Source organism: Lucilia cuprina, chromosome 4, assembly GCF_022045245.1.
Source record: "Lucilia cuprina isolate Lc7/37 chromosome 4, ASM2204524v1, whole genome shotgun sequence".
Taxonomy (NCBI): Eukaryota; Metazoa; Arthropoda; class Insecta; order Diptera; family Calliphoridae; genus Lucilia; species Lucilia cuprina.
The window spans coordinates 8,189,621-8,211,415 of record NC_060952.1 but is presented as its reverse complement, the minus strand read 5'-3'; the positions used below and the strand labels follow the sequence as shown (position 1 = coordinate 8,211,415).

Genomic DNA, 21,795 nt, shown 5'->3' with positions numbered 1-21,795 from the left:
CCAGGTTTTCTATCAACTGACAAGTTCTCCCGGTACTGTTTAATAACATTGGAAACAGTTTGACGGCAGACCTTTGTATGCTTGGCCAACTTTTTGTAAGACCAAGTTCTGTTTAGTTGAAAATATTTAATAATTTTAGTACGCACTTTTATCTGGTCACTCATTTTAATCAGATTAACAAAAAATTAATATAATTGACATTACACATAATAACTGACAAGTTTTTCAAAGGTAACTGATCAAAAAAAAAAAAATCAAATATTACTTTGGTTGAAAAATGTAATGAAAACGTGTGTTAAGAATTTTTCGATCTCACTCCTTATTAGGTTACTGATAAGTGTGCATGAAATATTATTGATTACTTGACATATTTTAAGTATAAATTGTATCGTTTACCATTGCCAAGGGCCATTCAATTTTGGATAATAAACTAGGTAATAGGTAATCTAACAAAACTTGTCTTATTTGAAACATAGGAAAACGGGCCAAGGGTTGGCCCAACTTTAACTTTTTAGTGTTCCCTTCAAGGGACACTTTAACTTCCAGGTTGTTAGACGTAAATGAAAATCACTTTGAATGCATTGACTGTTTATCGAACATACATATACATATGTATGTCCCAGGAGATAATGTATGAAATCCACAGCTACCCAGGAAAAACTTTACTTACCCATTAAGTAGACAGCTTTTTATAAGCTACCAATATGTTTATCTTTAAAGGTTGTCTCGGATATTGGCATAAATCTCTATTATTTATGCACAGATTTTGCTGATTTTAAATAAATACTTTACTGAAGCATGTCTGATAGAATTTTTGAAGATTTGATTTCCAAAGATATCTGGGGTCTTTAAAAAATTGATTTCGACAGACAGATGGACATGACCTAACCGACTCCGCTATCTATAAGGATTCATACTTTTGATACCTCAGTATTCAATTACTTATGTATACTATGCGCCACATCGAACAAGTTTCAATGAACTAGTTTCTTGTAGACACCTAAGTAGTGGAATTACAAAAAATAATCCTGAGAATGGGTTCCAGAAGTAATGACGACATCTTTAGTCCAATGGAAGCTGCTCAAGAATCTAAATAATTTATACTTCCTTTTAAACAATTTTGACCAAAGCTTTTAAAGTTACTTATATAGGCTTTTAAAAGGATTATATCATGATTGAAAGATTTCTGAAGAATCTCGGAAGCAGATCCGAGAAATTTTTCACTGGGTATAGTTTTAATTTTTATTTACATAAAAACCAACCACTGGATTTGTGCAAATTTATAAAAGTTGTCATCATGATAATAGAGTTTTTTTTTTTTAATGCAAACACATACACTTTGTGATGCACACACTCATAGTTATAAACTTATTTACACAAATGTACAGATAGAGCTTTATGTTATAAATGTTAATTATAAAATACATAAAACATATCCAATTTACAGACTAACAAATAATAAAGCCGACAAAAAAAAAACATATAAAATTGTTGCTTTAATCGTTGAAAATGTTTGAATTTTAAAATAATAATGCACTGAAAACATCAAACAACATTTCCATTTTCATACATAATTTTATATCCTAACAACTATTCCTTTTCACTCTATTGATGTTGGAGAAATTGCATTTACTTTTATGTTAACATCTATGAATTTTATAATCATACATTTGCATGTTTCCAAAAATATTTCCATGTCTAGGAACGAATCTGTGTATGAATTGGTATATGTATGTGTGTTTGTCAGAGTGTATTTGATATGTTTTTGTATTGTTTGTTGTTTATATGCAAAAAAAGTGTTAAGTATTTGTTAAACAAATTAAAAGATTTATTGAATTGCACATTAAATCTACTATAAAATCTTGTTGCTGTTGTTGATATTGTTGTTTTTTAAAATTAATTTTCATTTTCCATATAAAACTTTATCACACACACACACTCATTCATATACATACACTTTATAGAAAGAATAATAGAGTAGTTTAAGTACTAAACTAGTTTAAAACACTTGGTGACAAAAAATAATTTTGCAATTATTAGATAAATTTGATCATTAAGATAAATATGATCTGTTTTCACATACTACCGACTATACATGCTTAATTTTGGATTTCTAGGTTTAATATTTTTCCAAAAAGTACCTTTGGAAAAAGTACCAAAAATTTATATTTTATAAGATTACATTTACTCATGCACCTACATGTCTAGTTTTATGTTTTTAGCTTCAATATTGAAAAAGTAAAAGGTACCAAAAAGTCCCTTTTATAAAAAATTCAAAACGTTCCTTTTGAAGAACGAAAAAGTATCATAAAGACCTTTTTATATGTTCTCACTTGCTAAGAACTATACATGCTTAATTTTGTGTTTCTAGGTTTAATATTATAGAAAATTTCAAAAAGTACTTTTAATATATTTTATTTTATTGGATTTTATTTACTTTTATGCTTCTACCTTCATAATAGAAGAAAGAAAATGTACCAAAACGCCTTTTTTTAGAAAATTTAAAATTTGCCTTTTGAAGAACGAGAAAGTACAAAAAGGTTCAATTTTATAGGTTCTTATTAAAACCCAGACTTACAGATTTTAGAAAATATAAAATATTTCAGCTAGATTTTTCTATAAACAAATTTCAACTTTTTACAGCAAATTTTCGATATTTTTTTAAAGAAATATAAATTTATGAAATTTCTGTATTAAATTTAAAAAAAATATTGTCAACCACTTTTTTCCTATCACTCCCTGTATAAAGTATGAACAGGTGAATGAATAATGATGATAGATAATATGATTGTGTTCTCTAGTTTATTTGTTACGTACACACATTCATTGGAATAAACACATTTCGTATCCTACAAACGAAACATATACATATATACATACTATTAAACTATAGATACAAACAAACATTATAGGAAAAATTGAAAAAGACATTGCTCCATTTGTACTAAATATGTATATTCATGTTCAGAAAGGTTCATACGATGTATTGTTGCAGACAATAACAAATGAATGAATGCATGGTTTGGTCTGATTGTCAGGTTAAAATATAACGAGAAAAAAGTGAAAAAAAAATTAAAAAAAAACTAACTGATTGACTGACTGTATGACAAACAAATAGGCATTGTAGTCTATTTTTATATTGGATATAAAAAAATACTGAAATATATCTGTGTGAATGTCTATACATTCACTCAGCAAAAACTTATGAGTTTGTAGACGTATCTATTACCATGATGAATACTCAACAAAAACATTCATATCTAAAATGTAAAGTTTACACAGCATTGCATCGAACATAAAGAATACATGAACCAAATCATATCTAGAGGAGAGATAGGCACTGAAATGGATGCATATTCGAGTTCTAGTATATGTATTTGTATCTTTGCTTATTGTTCAAAAGATGTCATGAGTTTTTATAAATAGACATTGGCAAAAAAAAGAAAAAACACATTTTCTGTCAAACGGTTTATAGGCGGCGGATTTTATACTTTTTCTTCAGTTTTCTTGCAGTCTTTTTGTAGTTGTTGCTGTTGTTGTTGTAGCTGTTCATTCGTTTTAAAATTTCCTCCATCATAAAAAGATCCCCAATAACTTACGCAGTTATCAGATGTGTGATGTGTATGCGATGAACACAAAAAAAAAAAAAAATAATAAAGAAAAATCATTTTGATTTTATAAAGTCTCATGTCTTCCGGAATGTGGGCTGCCATCAAAAGAATAACAATGGGTTTGAGAAAATTTTCTTTAGAAAGAAAAACATTTTGCATTTATTATTCCATGAAAAAAAACTTTTGACTTCATTTCTATATAGAAAAATTTTCGACTTTCGGTTTTGTTTAATCTCTAGAAACATTTTCGACTTGATTTTTTTAGAGAAACTTTTGACTTGATATTTATACAGAAATCTATAGACTTTATTTTTCCATAGAAAAACTTTCTACTGTTTTTTTCTATAGTCAAACGTTTTGATATTTTTATAAAAAATTCTTTCAACTTGATTTTGTTTTAGAAAAACGTTCGCCTTGATTTACGTGTAGAAAAATTTCTGCTTATTTTTTATAGAAAAATTTTTATACAAAAAATTCGACTTGACATTTTTATAAAAAAAACATTTCGACTTGATTTTTCTATAGACTGTCTGCTTAATATTTCTATAGAAAAACTTCTGCTTAATATTTCTATAGAAAAACTTCTGCTTAATTATTCTATAGAAAAATGTCTGCTTAATTTTTATAGAAAATTGTCTTCTTTGTTTTCAATAGAAAAATGTCTGCTTAATTTTTCAATAGAAAAATTCCTGCTTTATTTTTCTATACAAAAATGTCTTCTTAATATTTCTATAGAAAAATGTCTGTTTTATTTTTTTATAAAAATTTCTGCTTAATTTTTCTATAAAAGAGTCTGCTTTATTTTTTTATAGAAAAATATTCGATGGATTTTTTCTATTAAAGATTTTTCTATAGAAAAGAGTTTGATAATTTTTTCTATAGATATCATTCGGCTTTAATTTTCGTATAGAAAAATTTTTGTTTAATCTGTTATATAAAAACATTTCAAATGGATTTTTCTATGCAAAAATTTGGATTAATTTTTTACGGAAAAATTTGTCTTAATTTTTCTTAATTTCGGCTTAGTTATTCTATAGAAAAATGTCGCTTGATTATTTTATAGAAACAATCTGCTTTATTTTTTTATAGAAAATATCCTGTTGTATTTTTCTATTCAATTCTGTTTTCTATAGAAAAGGTTGGACTTTAATTTCGTCGTATTTTTCCATAAATAATATTTGTTTTTTTTTTGCAATTTCATGAGCCATAGTGCCTTAAAGGCCAAAACACTTTCATGTCACACGTCCACACCGTCATAGTTACGCCGTGTTTTGTATGAGAATGTTTGTGTCTTTGTGTTAGTATTACAGTTTATTGAACCCCCAACCATTACTCACTCACTTACCGACTGACTCACTCACGATCAGAGACAAACACATACACTCAGTCACCACATATTCTGGGGAATTCTGTTGAAATTGCAAGGTGCATGTACTGCATGTTTTAAATTTTGTTGTTGTTTTTTAGTATGATTTTTTTTCTTTTTGTTTTATTATTATTTTTTTTTTTTGCAACAGCAATTTATTCGTCTAGTGCAAGTATCTCAGTTGGGGAAAAATGAAAAAAAAAATTCACACAAAATATTTTTTTATTCTTTTAGAAAATGCTTTCTGCTTGTCGGTTGGTATGTAGGAAATTCATATTTTAGTGCGAGTGTATGTATGTGTGTTTCTGAGTGTGTATTTGTGTTAAGTGTTGTTGTGTGCATCAGTTAGTAAATTTGTTTATTTTTCTATTTGACTTAGCTTTTTGGTGTTTTTAGCTTTTCATGCGCAAAAACTAAAACAACAACAACAAGTAAAACCTATAAACGAACATATGAAACAAAAACATAACAACATAAAATTTTCAAACGAAAAATCTCTCTAATACAAATAGATTTCCTCGAAATGCTAGAGTTATTTTTTCGGTTGAATTTTTCAGACAATTAAAATTTTTTATATTTAAAACAAAGTTGAGGCTGTAAAACTCATATTCGTTTCCATTAAATGCAATTTTATTTTTTTGGAAATTCTATTGCATTTGGTTAATACTACATAGTATTAACAAAAGATTCTTAACTTCAATAACGAACGACCAATGGTAGAATAGCAGTTAAATTTCAAACTCAACTTTGTTTAATAAAAGTTTTTCTTTTTGAAGGAATTTATATTTGCTGTGGCTTCCTTTAATATTTGCTAACAGATTGTAACAATTCATCAATATTTGCAGAGAAGGAAGCATTAAAATGTGTATATTGGAGTGTGCATGTGTGTGTGTGAAAGAGTATGTGTGTTTCTAATCGGGTTACAGCGAAAGTATTTAATATTAGTTTGATTTCATAAGGGTTAGTAGTGATGTTTAATGGTGAAATGTATTTAAGTGTGAACAAATGGATCGGGCAAACAAAGATAAATCAAATTTATTTAACTTTAACTGTTTTTATTGTTTTACTTTAATTAAATTCTTTAAGCACGGTAAAAGATTGACAGATTGGATTAAAGATTTTTAGGGATAGATAGAATTACTTGATTTGATTTATATGGGTTTATATTTATGCACTAAATTCCAATTGACAGCTGTTAACCTGTTTCAAAATGTTTCTAAGTTAAATGTTATTTTGTTGTCACAAAAAATAATAATAAATGATTATGTGCTACATAATTTTAATTGAAATTTTGCCAAAATAATGGAAAGAACAGATGTATATTACTCTTAATGTAATTATGTTAATTAGAAGCAGATGTTACACCTGCGGCTTTGGTGGTTCGAAACATTCATGCATACGCGTCATTTTTATTTATAATATTCGACAGTTCTAGTTCAGTTCTAGTTCAGTTCTAGTTCAGTTCTAGTTCAGTTCTAGTTCAGTTCTAGTTCAGTTCTAGTTCAGTTCTAGTTCAGTTCTAGTTCAGTTCTAGTTCAGTTCTAGTTCAGTTCTAGTTCAGTTCTAGTTCAGTTCTAGTTCAGTTCTAGTTCAGTTCTAGTTCAGTTCTAGTTCAGTTCTAGTTCAGTTCTAGTTCAGTTCTAGTTCAGTTCTAGTTCAGTTCTAGTTTAGTTTTAATGCACTTGATTTTTAAATTGTTTTAAAAAATAAATTAAATGCATTGTAAAAGTTCTTAAGCTATTAAAAACACCGCATAAATTATTTTATATCCTGTGTGTATAAAAATAAACGCAATCCTTTTCACTTTAATTGAATTTGTACATTTTTCAAATAGACAAAATTTTAACATGCAGATGCAATAAATTTAGAACATTTCCTAGTCAATCACTACACAACCCTACAGGTTTTAAAAAGTACGTGTAACAAGTAAAACTCTGAAAACCAAAAAAAAATGAAAACGAATGTATTTTAAACATTCCAATATTAAAAATTCATGAATTACAAATGCAAACGAAGTTTTATTTTTGTGTTTAAGGTTTAAGTATGTAATAGTAGTAGTTGTAGGATACACGAGTATATTTGAATAAATGTAAAACAGGATTCACACACACATTATATAAACATAGAAATGTAAGTGAGAGACTAAAATTGAATAAAGCGGGAAACTATTGTTTGATCTTAGCAAGTATATTCTTAGTTTTAAGGAATGTATAGTTTAGTTTTTTGTTATTGTTTCTTCAAGTCGTTAAATTTTATTTATAGTTTAAAAAAGCAAACAGCATAGAAACCAGCACCCGCAATACAAAACTTACATAAACGTAATGCAGATAGATATTCAGAAATAATACAAAGCAATACAAGTGCTGCTTCAGTATTTACGCATGATAAACACTGAAAGAAATTAAGTATAAAATGATTTACTTTTTGTAAGCTCTTGATAAAGTAGTAGAATAAATTGTTACTATATCCTTAGAATTGAAATAGTAATTGTTGTTAAAATCTTTGGGAAATTATGTAAATTATGTTTGAAAATTTTTTTTTCAGTGTTCTACACTACTTAAGCAAATTGTATGATGGTACATGTATAAAAATAACATACTTGTACAGAGTAACAATACCAAGATAAAAAAGCAAAAGCAAAAAAAAAACTATGAGTAAATGAGAAAAAAATCAAACACAAGAGGAGCACTTACTTGGTTTAAAGTACAATCATCTTCTCTACCTTTTCAATTTACATTACGCATTGTTGGCTATTCAGACCACCACCAGAGAGTAGAGTGGTGGTGGTCTTCACAATTCTTCTGAACGTACTTAACGTATGTTTGTACATACATATGTATGTACGTAAGTAGCGTAACGTACATGTATTGCAATGTTGCATATACGAATATGCCACATTGTAGCTTCTATTGCTGTTAAATTTCATACACTACTAAATATTTTTCGATTTCACTCGTATGTTGAAGCATAAAAGGTTCACTTTATATATATTTTTTCCTGATGCCACAATATCCTCCACGCTTAAGCTTCAACCCATTTCCGTTTGGTTGGAAAATGTAGCTCACTTCCGTCTCAGCATGTGTGTAAAGTTTCTGTAGTGTGTTTGCGTTTTTTGTTTTATCTAGTTTTGTTCAAGCCGAATTGTTGTTTTTTGTTTAAAGCCACTGTATGTCAGATGGTCGGCTAAAGTAAAACTATGTATCGTTAGCACACGTTAGCAGCAGCAACAATCAGGAGCATATAAGCGTAAATATTATATCCCAGGAAGAAAATTTAAAATCATACATTTATAAAGGGACGCACATAGGAAATGCGAGGTGTGAGAGTGTAGGTTGAAAAATAAAGAGCAGAGAAATTAGTAATGGCTACCCTACATCACTGTAGCAGGGATATGTTGATGGTTGGAAGATTCAGAAATGTTGATCTTACAGCAACTGTCGATTTTGTTATTTCTAACTAACTAACTAACTAACTAACTAACTAACTAACTAACTAACTAACTGACTATCCAACTTACTATCTAAATAATTGACTAATTATCTAACTAATTGACTAACTAAGCAAGCTTTTAAAGCTGATGTTGCAACATAGTCTTTATAATATTACAAGTTTCTAAGAGAGCAAATGTGTTCAGCATATTCAAATTATTAAGAAAATTTGCCTTGTAATTGAGTTTTAACCAATTTGGTGAAAGATAGTTTTTCAAGATAGAGAATTTTAAAAAATTTCAAAAAAACTTGAAATTTATATCAAGATTTTTTACCGAATATAGTCATTAATATATGATTTTCATGAAAATCGGGATAGCATCTATTCAAGGCACTATATTCCCTTGATATGTTGTTGTTAGTTTAGCTGTTGTTATTTCAACTAATGCTAGGTGTAATTGTTGTAAGAGTACACTACAATGAACCAACAGAAGAATCGCCTTAATTCTTGTGTAAAGGCATCCAATCATATACATTAAAGGGTCTTTCAAAAAACGGGGTTATAACTTTTATCCTATTTTTAATTATTAGTTTAACAATTAAAATTGATTTTTTTTTAGATTTCATCTATATAAATACTATCTTTTATTTAAACACTCTATTTTGAGAGATGCAACTTGTATTCGAAACAAACATTATATGTATAATGAATCTTCATGCCATTTACATTTGGCAATAACAAAGGTATTTAAAATTTAAATAATGATTAAAATTATTTGCTTTGCATTTAATTTCATTTAAATCCTTAACACTAGAAAAGGTAAAAAGTTAAATAAAATAAATTCCTTCTGATTAAAACTGTGGCTTAACAAAATGACACATATAAATTTGTTGACCACCAAAACCATTATACAAAGTAAACTTTGTCAGATGTAAAAATAATGAAAAGGCTAAAAGTCAGTTGAATTTTTTCTACATTAACACTGTTTAGTAAAATTCCAAAAATCAAATGATTTTTTTTTAATTTCTAAAAGATTTTTGTTTATTAATTTTAAATTTATTGTATAAATGTAAGTTTCAGTTTAATCCAGTTTAACACTTTCACTCATTTTCCTGTTTTCTTTGTAACAAGTTTCATCAAGAGCTTTTCTTGCCACCAACACAAAATACTTTATATTTAAGATGTTTTACAAAAATTTAAAATTTTCCAAATATATATTTATATAAAACAACAAAATCCTTCTTTGACAAAGTTTAACCTTCTTAAAGAAAAATCCATAAGTTCAAATTACTATGACTTCTTAATACGCGAGCTTTCCAGAAAAATTGAAAGGTAGTAAATATAAAATGGAATTTTCTGTCACGAATTCTAATAAAATTTTACAATTTATGTGGGCTTTGTAAGTATTTAGAGAAATTGTTATGTAGAATTAAAAAAATTAATAACATAAAAAACATTTCAAAACAAATCCTACGGATGTTTAGACAGACAAGTAGATATTTTGAGTTAAAAGCAAAAGAGAGAAAATTAATACTTATTAAAAGAATTTTATTTAATCTTTGATATTTACAGGATTTTAATAAATTTACTTTTTCGTTTTATTTTTTGTAAACGTATTAAAGAAATTACATTTTTGTGTAGGTGTTTTAATGCTTGTACTTTAGGGTTAAAAAAAGTTTAATAAATACTTTTTTCACTTCTGTCGTTGTAATGTTATCTCTAAAGTATCTGTGCCCTTAAGTTATTTATGTCTAAAAGGAAAAGATATTTTTGTAAACATATGATTTGGTAGATGTATTAAAAAAAGGGTGACAAATATCATTCACATTTCAGAAGAATTCATCATCTTACGTTTCATTGATAGATAGATAGATAGAGAGATAGATAGATAGATAGATAGATAGATAGATAGATAGATAGATAGATAGATAGAGAGATAGATAGAGAGATAGATAGATATATAGATATATAGATAGATAGATAGATAGATAGATAGATAGATAGATAGATAGATAGATAGATAGATAGATAGATAGATAGATAGATAGATAGATAGATAGATAGATAGATAGATAGATAGATAGATAGATAAATAGTTATATAGATAGATAGATAGATAGATAGATAGATAGATAGATAGATAGATAGAATGACGAATATCATTCACATGTCAGAAGACTTCATCATCTTACGTTTCATTGATAGATATAAAGATAGATAGATAGATAGATAGATAGATAGATAGATAGATAGATAGATAGATAGATAGATAGATAGATAGATAGATAGATAGACAGACAGACAGACAGACAGACAGACAGACAGACAGACAGACAGACAGACAGACAGACTGACAGACAGACAGACAGACAGATAGATAGATAGATAGATAGTATATAGTAGGTTAGTTTGTTTGTTTGTTTGTTTGTTTGTTTGTTTGTTTGTTTGTTTGTTAGTTAGTTAGTTAGTTAGTTAGTTAGTTAGTTAGTTAGTTAGTTAGTTAGTTAGTTAGTTAGTTAGTAAGTTAGTTAGTTAGTTAGTTAGTTAGCTAGTTAGTTATATCCGTTACACGGTGTATGTGTACTCTATATTTTGGTCCCGCTGTACATTCTCTTAACTTTCATCTACTAAATGTAAATATTAATGCATAAATGTAAGTGTGTATTACATACGTTTGTACATAACTTCCATAACATACACATTCATAACTAACAATAAAAATAATAATAACGCCTTTATTGACTTCGAGAAAAAAAGAAAATGTTCATCAAACATTTAATAAGTACATATATATATATATTTTTGGTTCTAGGTTTTGCACCAAACCTTTTCATCTTCAAATTCTGACAATATATGTATGTACATATTTATAGCCTCGATGCTTGCCTGCTTGATTTCTCGCAAACATACAATACAACTTTAGGTTGTCATTTATGCTGACGTACGCGTAGTTTTACACTGATGTTGATAATGACGATGATGATGTTTCGATTGTCGACGATGTCAGTTTGTCCTTTATCCTTTTGTGTCATTTAACATGAATATTACAAATATATTGGTGTTGTTTGCATTTCTTATTTGCTTCGTAACGACATCTTATAAATGTGTGACAAATCTACCAATACGTTTATATACTATTTCGCACATACTTTAGGTAATTGTCATGATGGTAGTTACAAGAGTTCGGTTTGTGTTCTTATTTATTAAAAGGAGTTTTCTTTTGATTCCCAGTAATTTTAATTAATTTAACATAGTTTTTTTTTGTCGTCATTGAATCAAAATTTTATACGTTTTCAAACTTAATGTGGTTGCTCAAAATCGTTAAGCAATGATTTTGAACTTTTATTTCCAACCTACCTACAGCTATTAACTGGTTAAATTACGGCTCGTTTGGTTTATATTTAAAATAAAGAGACAGACAATTATTATAAAAGAACTATAGGAAAAAAATCTTAATGATCGTCTGCAATTTAAGTCTGGTGAAGTTTTGTATATTTTCGCAGAAAATATTTACAGAAAAGTCTCTGTAAAAGTGTTTTTTTTTTACATTTTCATATAATTTTATTTACATAAATACATATGTGTGTATGTGTAAGTATGTGTGAATAAAATCATTAAACCAAGAGTAAAAGGTTTTGTGTAAAAACAGAACAAAAAAGAAATCAAAAGCGTACGAATGAATGAATAAGGAAATTGCTGTCACTTTTAAGGATTAAGCTTAAACAGTAAACCAACTATGTCAGTAGGTTAAATTAAAAGATTTAAATGTTAATTTTTTAACCTTAAATTTAATTTTTAGTGGAATAAATTGAAATTGACATTTTAAGTAAATTTATGTACATATGTACATGTGTATGTATTTAAAACTGCGTTTGCTTCTTTATATAAAATTAATCAAATGTTTAATTAATTGACTTTAATTAAATACAGTTTTCATTTGTAACTTGACATTCTGTTAATAATAATATATAACGTATAACACATGGTATAAAAAATATTAGATATCTACTTTAAATATATAATAAATATTTTTAAATCATGGTATAACATATATATTTCAAAATTTGTATATCAACAAAATTAGATCAAAACTATGTCATAGAAAGAGTTTAAGATCAATATGTCTAATAACAACTTTCGACTGTTTAAACTCTGATATAGCAATCTTTAGTCAAAGATTTAATAAATTATGTTTAATAAAATTTAATAATTTTTGCTTTTATTGTGGAACAGGAAACATCATAAATTTAACATTTAATAAATATAATATTAAATATATTTTCGTAATACATATTAAATAAATATCCGCAGGGTCAATATATGATGATGTTGTGTTAAAAAACACACTCACAATAAACATATTCGTATCATTAATAATTTACGATTAAATACATATTATTAAATATTTCGTATTTAAGTAAATTTATTTCATCACTCACACCTACGAGCAGACAGACAATATGAGAAATATTTACACTAGTGTTGATGATATATGCTACTGTTTACACGATTTTCATTTTTATCGATTTCAAAAGAACGTTATTGAAATAAGTATTTGTTATTAAATGTTGTAATTCTCAAACAGTTTAAGTGAACGTCATGAAGGAAGTAGTCAGAAGCTCTTGATGTTCTTGGTTTTCTAAAAAGGTGTAAGACATACTTCACTCCTCTTTACTATCTATTCTTCCTACATGTGACCTAAAATGGTATACAACTCTCATGGGCTACTAGACCGCTTACAGGAGAGGGTGAAGGTACTTATCGGCGACAATAGGGTATCCAACTCTATTGATTCACTGGAGCATCATCGCAATGTGGGGTGCACACTGTTCTATTTATACTAAAATGGAATATGTTCCAATGAAATTAGGGAACTTATTCTCAAAACCCGTATATTCACACGACATTCGACCACCCATTTGTGGTCCATTGGGCTGTGGATTACACAGTGCACTACACAGAGAATTCGTTCTATAGTCGTACTGTCCATATGTGGAACAAACTTCCCGACTTCTTTTTTTAGGATGTAACAGAACATCCTAAAAAAAGATGGAGCGCAGTTTTAACATCTCAAATATGATCAAAAATAGATATACTAGAGTTTAAGGATACGACATCTAAAATCCTTAAACTCTAGTATATCTATTTTTGATCATATTTGAGATGTTAAAACTGCGCTCCATCTTTTTTTAGGATGTTCTGTTACATCCTAAAAAAAGAAAGATTCGAACTTTATTTTGGAATAGAGCAGCTCAATCCTTTATAAAAATATTTTGGTCTGAGTTTGGAATTATTAAAAAATTGTTTTGCCGGGGCTATCTGGAAAGTATAACGATTCTAATTAAATTTGTTAGAAGTATGGCTTCTTCTGGTCTTTGTTAATAGTTTATAGATGACCAATAAGGAGTTTAAATATTATATTAGAAACCCAGAGTATTTGGATACCTGATATAGTTGATAGGGAAAGGAAAGTAAAACTACCCGACTATAATTAAGTATTATTAGTTAATACAAACATTATTAAATATTGGAATAGTACGATGAATTGCAAAATATGAAAGGCCTTACCTTGAGTTACCAAGAAACTTGTGGGTCTTAATAAGTGCAGTCTAAAAATTTCTAAGTAGACGACAGTAAGTGTTATAACATACAGATTTATTGCAAGTTATATGAAGATAAAGAGGAACTAGATATGATCAAACATGTAATTTGTAACTGAAACGAAATACTTCCAAAAGAATAACATTTATCACCACTTCAAGAGTAGCATAAAGTGAGTTTGTTTACCTTCTGTGGAAGTGATTTTTATTGACTTCCAAAGAAGCGATTACTTCTTCAGGTCTTTTTCAGTACTTTCATAAAGTAAATTCTACTTCTTTTTCGCTTCTTTGGATGTTCTGTTTTTGCTGGGTATAATACGTACTCTTAGGATGAAATGACCAGTTATATGAAGAACTGGGGAAAATTCCTTGTAGTCTACTAGGATTTATCAAGGAACTTAGTAATTTCTTCGACTAGGTTATATAGGGAGACTAAGATTTGCTCAGATTTGTTGATATTGTTAATTTTAAAAGGTGTAAAAAGTCTTTAGATCTGATCAAAATTTCAACTCTAGAATATTATAGTGATTACCCTATACCTACTACTGCTTACCCTCACAGCACTTACTATTATTAACAAAGTAAAAATATTACTTTATATAGATTTATATAAACGGTTAAAACTGACTCGTATACATATGTAGGTAGTAGAGAATAAATACATAGATATATAAAATATAATTACCTTATAATTAAGTTGAAAGTGTTATTATGCAGATTTTTTTTGTTCATAAAAAGGATAAATATTTGTTTTCCGGCAAATAATTGGAGCACACATCTGTATTTATGTTTGTAGCTACATACATACAAACATATGTATGTATTTATGTGTAGATTTAAGTGCGTATATTTATTTACATTTGCTATTAAATTTATTATAATATTTAATTGAAAAATGCTGTCGATTGGGAGGAAATAACAAAATGAAAATGCTTAATTATAATAAACATGTTTTTAGCTGATGAATGTTTATAGAGATTGTAGATAGAATATGATAGACAAATATATAAATACACACATATGTATAATTATATACATATGTATGTGTTTATAAAACTATAAATTAAAATCAAATAGAAATAACTGGATACACGTAGATTTATTTAAATAATATTAATTGTTGGTTTCTTTTGAATAATTTGCATTTTAGGTGGTTTTATGGGTGATATAGCTTTACCCGATGTGGAATACGATGCTGAGGGTTATCCTGTAGTGGCTAGTACTCAAGCTTGGGAAGAGCTACCACAAGGTGATGCACCCATAAAAGAGCCAGCTTTAAAATATAATGAAACGTTTCAAAAGGAAATGGAAATTTTAAAACAGGAGGTGTATCATGAGGGCCTACAAGTGGAAGAAGAGGGTCTCACGGACATCATAAGAAGAAAAACTAAATTGCCTAGCAATAAGCCGGATTTAGATAATGATTTAATGCAGGTAAATTTCCATCAACAAAGATTTAAATATACATAGAAATTTTCAATTTAACTATTTAAATATCTTTTTTTGAATTCTCTTAGTCTGCCAATGAATTAATTAAACCCTCCAGTAATTATCCTTCCATTAATTTAAAGAACGAAGTCATTTCCTCAGAAGAACAAACTTTATCCGCACGCAAATATCCCATTATGTTGGAAACGAAAAAACATTTACCCATAGATCAAAATACTCCCGATAAGGGAGCTTTAGACAAAACATTTAATACATCTGGTGAAAAATTCGACTTTAACATATTGGCTAAGGAAAAGTCACAAAGTGAAGAAGAAAAATATAATAAATCATCGATTGGCTTGGGTAATCGTAATGTCGATCAACGTAAAATACAATCTAATACTAAAGATATTGAACTGGATACGGGTAATAATTTTGTATCGGAACGTAAGGTAGTAATATTGCCCACCTCGCTGCCGTCACAGAGATCAACTTTGCCTAATGTCTATAGTAATGCTGGTGGTAATGGCATGAAATTGGATGAAATTCAAGAGATTAAGGGCAGCAGTACGATTGTTAAGCGCCGACATCGTAGGGGAAGGAAACATAGGTGTGTGTGTGGTGATTTTATTTCTAACTAAATTCGTTTTATATAAAATATTTTCTTTTTAAACTAAATTAAAAACTATTAAAAGATTTTTATAGAATTTTTTTATTTCCTTTTTAATTTTTAAATTAAATTTCTCTTTTTTTGAGATTTTTATCTTTTAATAGAAAATTTTTAAATTTGATCTTTTAATAAAAATTTTCCCTTTCAATAGAAAAGTTTTGAAAATTTCTCATTAAAAGGAAAATTTTTGAATATTTGAAATTTGATCTTTTAATAGAAATTTTCCCTTTCAAAAGAATTTTTTTAAATTTCTGATTAAAAAGAAAATTTTCGGAAATTTCTCTTTAAAATAATGTTTTTGGAAATGTTTATTTAATAGAAAGTTTTCGGAAATTTTCCCCTCAATAGAATTTTTTTTTAAATGTTTTCGGAATTTTTTTTTCGAAAACATTTTTTTAGTAAATTTATTTAAATTTATAAATTTATACAAAAATTTTTTTAATTTCTCTTTAATCGAAAATTTTTGGAAATTTCTCTTAAATAGAAAATTTTGTCAAATTTCTCTTTTTATAGCAAATTTTCGGAAATTTCTCTTTTTATAGCAAATTTCTCTTTTAATATCAAATTTTCGAAAATTTTCTCTTATTATAAAACATATCCAGAAATATCAGTTTTATAGAGCCTTTTCGGAAACTTATTTATTAATATAACATTTTCAGAAATTGCTCATTTAACAGAAAATTTTCAGAAATTTCTCTTTTAGTATAACTTTTTCAAAAATTTCTCTCTTAATAAAACTTTTTAGTTTTTATACGAAATTTTCCGACATTTATCTTTTTAAGGAAAATTTTCAAAAATCTCTCTTTTTATTAAACATTTTCAGAAATTTATAAAAACATTTCTCTTTAAAGGATGATGGAGATGGAGATTTTTCTTTTATGAAACATTTTCGTAAATATCTCTTTTAGATTAAATGTTCGGATATATTTTTATTTTAAATATTTTTTTTTAATTTCCTTTAATTTTAGAAAATTTCTATTTTTATAAAAAATTTCAGACATTTGTAGAAAAATGTCTCTTTAATAGAAAATTTTTGAAAATTAATTTTTTCTTTGAATAAAAATTTTTATTTTAATTTCCTTTTTAATAGAAATTTTTTTGAGAAGTATTTCTTTTAATGTTTAAAAATTTTTGTCTTTAAATAGAAAATTTTTGATTTTTTTAAAGGCAAAATTTTAAGTTTTTGTAAAATTTTTACATAATTTTTCTTCTTTATTCCTTTCTTTAAATGCAGACGCAGTTATGGTCACCATCATCGTGCCGAGTATAATTCAAAATTAGAAAAACTTAAAGAAGAACTCAACCGGCCAGTGGGTAGATCTAGACAAATTAAAAAACAGCAGCAACAAAATCATCACCATCACATGGAAACACATGCATTTAACAATGAAAAATTTAACAATATATCGCATATGGAAAATGAAACCGCCAATAATGAAATGAGATACTCCAAAGTGTCAGAGAACTTTAACGATGAAGACTATGATAAACCCTTAGATATAGTGCCAGCCTATGAAGCCGAACCGGAAGAGGAGTAAGTACTTAATAAACCATAAGCAAAAGAGCAAATATTAATGCGATTGTTCTCTATTTTAAGTGAATTTAGTTTTGTACGCGAACATCGTCGTCTGCCTAGAGCTGTAACGGCTAAAAAGGAAAGGGTATGGGATTTTGGGGTGATACCCTATGAAATTGATGGTAATTTTAGCGGTCTGCATAAGGCTTTGTTTAAACAAGCCATGAGACATTGGGAAAATTCGACTTGTATTAAGTTTGTAGAACGAGAACCAGAAAATCATCCCAATTATATTGTTTTCACTATACGTGGCTGTGGGTAAGTTAACAATGTGTAAATTGCAATTGCTACAACACACAAAGAGACAGACATACATATAATTGTCACACTCCATAACCCAGCACACATTTGGTTAACATATTATTAAGAAAACTATTATTTAAAATGATAACTTTGTAGAATATTATTAGTTTTGTAACATTTCGAATGTTTGATGGGTTACAATGTGTGTGTGTCCTTTTATCAAATTTACACTCCATTTAAAATATTGGACAATGGCATTTCAATACAATTTACAAACTTTATGTTTATGTTTCTGTTTCATTATTTTTTATATTCTGATTTATTTATTTTTTTTTGGAAATTCTTTATGCAAATGTTTACAGTTGCTGTTCGTTTGTTGGCAAGCGTGGCAATGGTCCACAGGCCATTTCGATTGGTCGCAATTGTGATAAATTTGGCATTGTTGTTCATGAATTGGGTCATGTTGTTGGCTTTTGGCACGAACACACGCGTCCGGATCGTGGCAACCATGTAATCATTGAACACAACAATATAATGAAAGGACAGGATTATAACTTTAATAAATTAACACCAGACGAGGTGGATTCATTGGGTATGGCCTATGATTATGATTCGATTATGCACTATGCACGCAATACCTTTTCAAAGGGTACATACCTAGACACCATTTTACCCATAGAGGTGAAGGGCAAGAAGAGACCGGAAATTGGACAACGTTTACGTCTTAGTGCGGGTGATATTGCACAGGCTAATTTATTGTATAGATGTCCGAAATGTGGTCGCACTTTCCAAGAGAACACAGGAATATTTGCCAGTCCTTCGTACTATACAGCTGGTGCTCTAACAAATGAAACCGAACATTGTGAATGGCGTATAACGGCCACACATGGTGAAAGAGTGGTTTTAAAATTGGAAAATTTGGTATGTTCACAATGAAAATTGTCTATTAATTGTTTTAAAATACACACACACACGCATACCACACTCTGTTGGTGATATTAACACTTTTACTGGCAGCTAAAACTTTTGTTATGTTTTTAGTTTTAATTTCCTTCCATTTCTGTCTATCTGTTTTATTATAGAACATTTTCAAATCGCTAAACTGCCAATCAGATTATTTAGAAGTTCGTGATGGCTATTGGCACAAATCTCCATTGATTGCCCGTTTTTGTGGCAAAGTTAATAGTGAAATTCTAACAACCGTTTCCAGCCGCATGTTATTGACTTATGTAAATACTCATCGCACTGAGGGTCATCGTGGTTTTAAAGCTGAATTTGAGGGTAAGAATAACAACTGCAACAACTCAGTATTGTAGTCATAGAAGGATATAAACCTGTGTAATGGAAGTTATTGTTCAATAAAGAAGTTTTGCATTTAAGTGCATTAGAGGGGATTTTCTTTTAGTGCTTTTAAGGAAATACTAAAATTAAAGGGATAGAAAGAAAGTAAAGCGTAGTTGTTTGGCAAAGATTTCTTAGATACTATAAGGGAACTTATTGTTATTTTACTTTGAACAGATTTAAGCATCTTGCCAACATACTTTCAGTTTGTTACACTTTAAATGGATATTTTCATTGTTAATCTGTGAGAATGATAATTATTTAAGAATGATAAACATTATATAAGTCGTTTTCGATACTAAGTCGACGTAGACACGAATTTTGGGTTGTCGTAATAGTTGCTGTGAAATTTGGTTAAATTGTTTCGGAACTTGGTGTCGACAAGGACCTACATAATAACAGTAGAAATAATCACAGCACGGGATATACCATATATATATCTTAGTATTCATCTACTAATCAACTATTCGATATGTTCGAGGTGAATGCCTAATTTGGTTAAGGGCTCTTAGTGGTTCCGTGCTATCTATGATTACATCTTTACAGGTGATATGGTACAAATCCATAATGGGTCTATGCGCTTCTGAAATCATTCACATCTATAACAATAATGTATTTTATTATAAATGATCGTGAAAACGTTCATTGATCCCATACGGAGTATCAGTTTCATAAACTATATTGAACTTTATTTCCAGTTCATATAATAGTATGAAAGGTTCTGAATTATTCTTAAAAGTTTAAATAACTATTGTTGAATTCACAATAGGTGTTGTACGGTTGTATCGTAGTATGTCGTAACTTTTTTATTTTTGATTTGTTTTTTGCTTCAAAAAAATTGATTTGAAAAATTTTATGACATACAATTCTACAACGATACAATATCGATTGTGAATTGGACATATGTTTTGTTATAAACAAATATTGATTGTATTATCTCCTTTCAGTTGTTTGTGGTGGAGAACTTTCTATAGATGATAACGAGGGACGTTTAGAGTCACCTAACTACCCTTTAGACTATCTACCCAATAAGGAGTGTGTATGGAAAATTACCGTACCCAAGGGTTATCAGGTGGCCTTAAAATTCCAATCGTTTGAAGTTGAAAATCATGATAGTTGTGTCTATGACTTTGTGGAAGTCAGAGATGGACCCACACAAGAATCTCCCTTAATAGGAGTATTTTGTGGTTACAAGCCACCACCAAATATGAAGTAAGTAAAAACGTTATTAAATTAATCATAAAAAAACTTAAACAAATATTTTTTTGTTGGAAAATTAATAGATCCACTGGTGACACCATGTATGTTAAATTTGTTTCCGATACCTCAGTGCAAAAGCCTGGCTTCTCGGCCACTTTCATGAAGGAGGTGGATGAGTGTGAAACGCAAAATCATGGATGTGAACATGAGTGTATTAATACTTTGGGTGGTTATGAATGCAGCTGTCATATTGGCTACGAACTGCACAGTGATAAGAAACATTGTGAAGATGCCTGTGGTGGAGTTATAGAATATCCCAATGGTACCATTACGTCACCATCCTTTCCAGATACCTATCCCGTATTAAAGGATTGTATATGGGAAATTATAGCTCAACCGAAACATAAAATATCGTTAAATTTCACACATTTCGATTTGGAAGGAGCTACTCACCATCAATCGGAATGTGGTTATGACAAAGTTACAATTTATTCGAAAATGAGTGAGAATCGCTTGAAGAAGATAGGCACATATTGTGGTAGTTCAATACCACCCACAGCCACTTCGGAAGGTAATGCTTTGCGTGTAGAATTTCATTCGGATAAATCTATACAAAGGTCTGGATTTGCGGCCGTTTTCTTTACCGATATCGATGAGTGTTCTATTAATAACGGTGGTTGTCAGCATGAATGCCGCAATACGATTGGCTCGTATATATGTTCTTGCCACAATGGTTATTCGTTGCATGAAAATGGTCACGATTGTAAGGAGGGAGAGTGTAAACATGAGATTTCTGCTCCATTTGGTACCATTTACAGTCCCAATTATCCCGATTTGTATCCACCTAATGCTGATTGTGTCTGGCATTTCTCAACTACTCCGGGTCATCGTATCAAGTTGATTTTCAATGAGTTTAAGGTCGAACCACATCAGGTAAGGACTTTAATCTTTCGAAAAGATAAAAAAACATTTGAAACATTTAGATTATTTATGTGATCTTTGTTCGAAAGTAAATGAAAGTCAAGAGTGTTGGGAGGAAAAAAATATTAAAAAATCGTTTGGAATTTGAATGTTTTTACTAAAAATCATTTTTTACCTTTTTAGGAATGTTCCTACGACAATGTTGCCATTTACGATGGTGATTCTGAGAGTAGTTCCCTCTTGGGTCGTTTTTGTGGTGAAAAGATTCCCTATCCTATATCTTCATCGACAAACCAACTCTATATGGTTCTCAAGACAGACAAGAATAAACAACACAGTGGTTTTACAGCCGTACATTCGACATGTAAGTTGAAAATTTAAATTACATTTTCATAGGTTTGAGTCCTTGC

The 21,795-nt window shown here is 28.7% G+C and overlaps 1 protein-coding gene across 1 annotated transcript in view; it reads left to right on the top strand.

Annotated features, from left to right (window-relative positions):
• The window catches only part of LOC111676448 (dorsal-ventral patterning protein tolloid), a 55,962-nt gene that overhangs the window by 31,957 nt on the left and 2,210 nt on the right, over positions 1-21,795 (top strand). The window contains exons 3-11 of the mRNA XM_046950146.1: positions 15,157-15,440; positions 15,524-16,044; positions 17,339-17,638; positions 17,702-17,938; positions 18,286-18,844; positions 19,006-19,204; positions 20,212-20,476; positions 20,548-21,397; positions 21,569-21,749. Coding sequence (XP_046806102.1) covers positions 15,157-15,440; positions 15,524-16,044; positions 17,339-17,638; positions 17,702-17,938; positions 18,286-18,844; positions 19,006-19,204; positions 20,212-20,476; positions 20,548-21,397; positions 21,569-21,749 — 3,396 coding nt within the window. The remainder of the gene's footprint in view (positions 1-15,156; positions 15,441-15,523; positions 16,045-17,338; positions 17,639-17,701; positions 17,939-18,285; positions 18,845-19,005; positions 19,205-20,211; positions 20,477-20,547; positions 21,398-21,568; positions 21,750-21,795) is intronic.